Raw genomic sequence first — 2,329 nt, forward strand, 5'->3', positions numbered from 1 at the left:
TATATATATATATATATATATATATATATATATATATATATATATGACAGCCCGTATATCCAAGTTTTAGAATACACTGTATCTTTGTATGTCGGAAGATGCCTCAGACGTCCTATCTAGCCCCTACTGACATGGAAAAGTGGACATATAACCAATGATTTGTGTGTGTGTGGCTACTTTGTCAAGTACATGAAAACAATGACAAAAATAACAAGAAAATAAAACAGGCAAAATAATAATGACAATAATAATAATACTATCAGAGATCAGCAAAAATTATTTGCAAAAAATATATTTCCCAGACTTAGGAACAGTATCAAGGAGCAATTTTAATCTTTAAGCTGTTCTTCTTATACCAAGACTGCATACTGATTTTTTTTTTTCAAGCAAACTCAGAAATAATAAGAATAATTTTGTTTTCAGAAATATAATATACAAAATAAAATCAAAAACAAAATTTTTAAAAATGAACAATTTTAAGATTAATCAAAAAAAAAAAAAAATGATAGTGGTTTGAGGAGAGGTAAGAGGAAATTTTTTTTTTAAAATCACAAAAATAAATCAGTAGTTCTTCCAGCATTTTCTTTTACTTTGTTCTTCCACTTTTCCAGTTTTCACACACACATATATTACATACACATACACACTCACACATGCATGTGTATGTGTGTGTGCGTGTATGTATGTGTGGGTGTTTATATATATATACACAGAAACACATGCAGGTGTGTCATATATATATATACACACACATACATACAACCACGTGGGTGTTTCTATATATATATATATATATATATATATACACACACACATGCAGGTGTATCTATATATGTATGTGCATGCGTATGCATGTCTGTGTATGCAAAATATGTGTATTTATATATTTCCCTTTTCCCATATGTTTTTCCCTGTTTTTAATTTCTCATACCAAATTCATGTTATTTATTAAGTTATTAATGCATCTCAATAAAAGATTCTTCTTTTAGGGGTACATGTCCTTTATAATCTATATTATATTTAATTATGATACGAGCCGCCATGCACTGCAATGTAATGAAGTCAAGTGGTGATACTATATCATGGATGGCTACACCCCGCAACAGTTGCACAGGAGTCCTACCTTCGTTGTTTCGCATGTCTAAGTGCGCATGGCGGTGTAGAAGAAACTTTATCACATCAGACTGACAGTGTTTATTGTTAGTTGCTAGATGAAGAGGTGTGTTGCCATCGCTGTCGGTAGCGTTGACATTAGCACCTACTTCTAGTAATAAGTTTACAACGTCGGGGGACGGAAAACTGCAAACTGGGTAACGACCAACATTAGTGGTTTCCCGTGCACAGGCAAGATGGAGAAGAGTGTAGCCTTTTGTACATTTTGGGTACATTTGAACTAGCTGATACACTGTCTGTTTGAAAACATAGTCCTCCTCTTCTGATAACCCTTTCTGTTTCTGTATCCGACAAATCAAACACAGCAAGTGTAGAATTATCACTAAGAGGCGATTAAATGAGCTGACATCACAGTCCTGAGCAACACATTTGGTGATGAGTTCATGCCCAATACGAAGTTCTTTAATGGCACGTGTGAACACCTCCATGATATCTCGGAATGCAACATTGTGCACTGGGTGATGTTCATTGGTCATATAAGAGAAAAGTTCTGCAAAAGACAGAAAACTACTCTGGGTGTAAGAACTTAATGCCTCCAACACTTTCTGTTGGATATCAAGTGCATACATCCACAAGTCTATACAGCGATCAAAATTGCCCATATCTGCATAAAGGGCTCCTCTATATCTGATATAATAGGAGGTGTCTGGGTGTGCAGGACCAAGGATTCGTTCTCGAACAAGTAGTGCTTGCATTCTCATATCATCAGGGTCAGATATTAGATCATCCAGCTGTTTTTGAGTTCGCACTTCAACTGTGTTCTCATAGGCTGCAATAAGTGAGTGGTTTATTGGTTTCGGAATTGCAACACAATGAGATCTGTATCTTTCATCCATACCAAGGCGCCAAAATTTTAATGCACCTAACATGTCCCTTTTTTTATCAACATAAGTCGCTCCAAGAAGCTCCAGTGCATCAATTTTTTCAGACCGAGTACAATCTGGCTGATTTATGAGATATTCGACCATTTTAGTGTAACCAGCCACAGCAGCTGCCAACAAAGGGGTCATACCATAAGCATCTTTTTCCATTTGGGCACTGTTTTTCAGAAGCATTTTCATGATGTCTAAACTACCAGACTCAGCACAATCATGCAGAGCAGTATTACCTAAAAAAAAAAAAAAAAAAAGTAGAAATTAAATTTTGAAGAAAAGAA

The 2,329-nt window shown here is 35.1% G+C and overlaps 1 protein-coding gene across 1 annotated transcript in view; it reads right to left on the reverse strand.

The window, feature by feature from the left end:
- Positions 1 to 256: 256 nt before the first annotated feature.
- The window catches only part of LOC106880145 (protein fem-1 homolog C), a 34,683-nt gene continuing 32,610 nt past the window's right edge, over positions 257 to 2,329 (reverse strand). The window contains exon 2 of the mRNA XM_014929980.2: positions 257 to 2,281. Coding sequence (XP_014785466.1) covers positions 957 to 2,281 — 1,325 coding nt within the window. The 3' untranslated portion in view covers positions 257 to 956. The remainder of the gene's footprint in view (positions 2,282 to 2,329) is intronic.

Source organism: Octopus bimaculoides, chromosome 6 (assembly GCF_001194135.2).
Source record: "Octopus bimaculoides isolate UCB-OBI-ISO-001 chromosome 6, ASM119413v2, whole genome shotgun sequence".
NCBI lineage: Eukaryota > Metazoa > Mollusca > Cephalopoda > Octopoda > Octopodidae > Octopus > Octopus bimaculoides.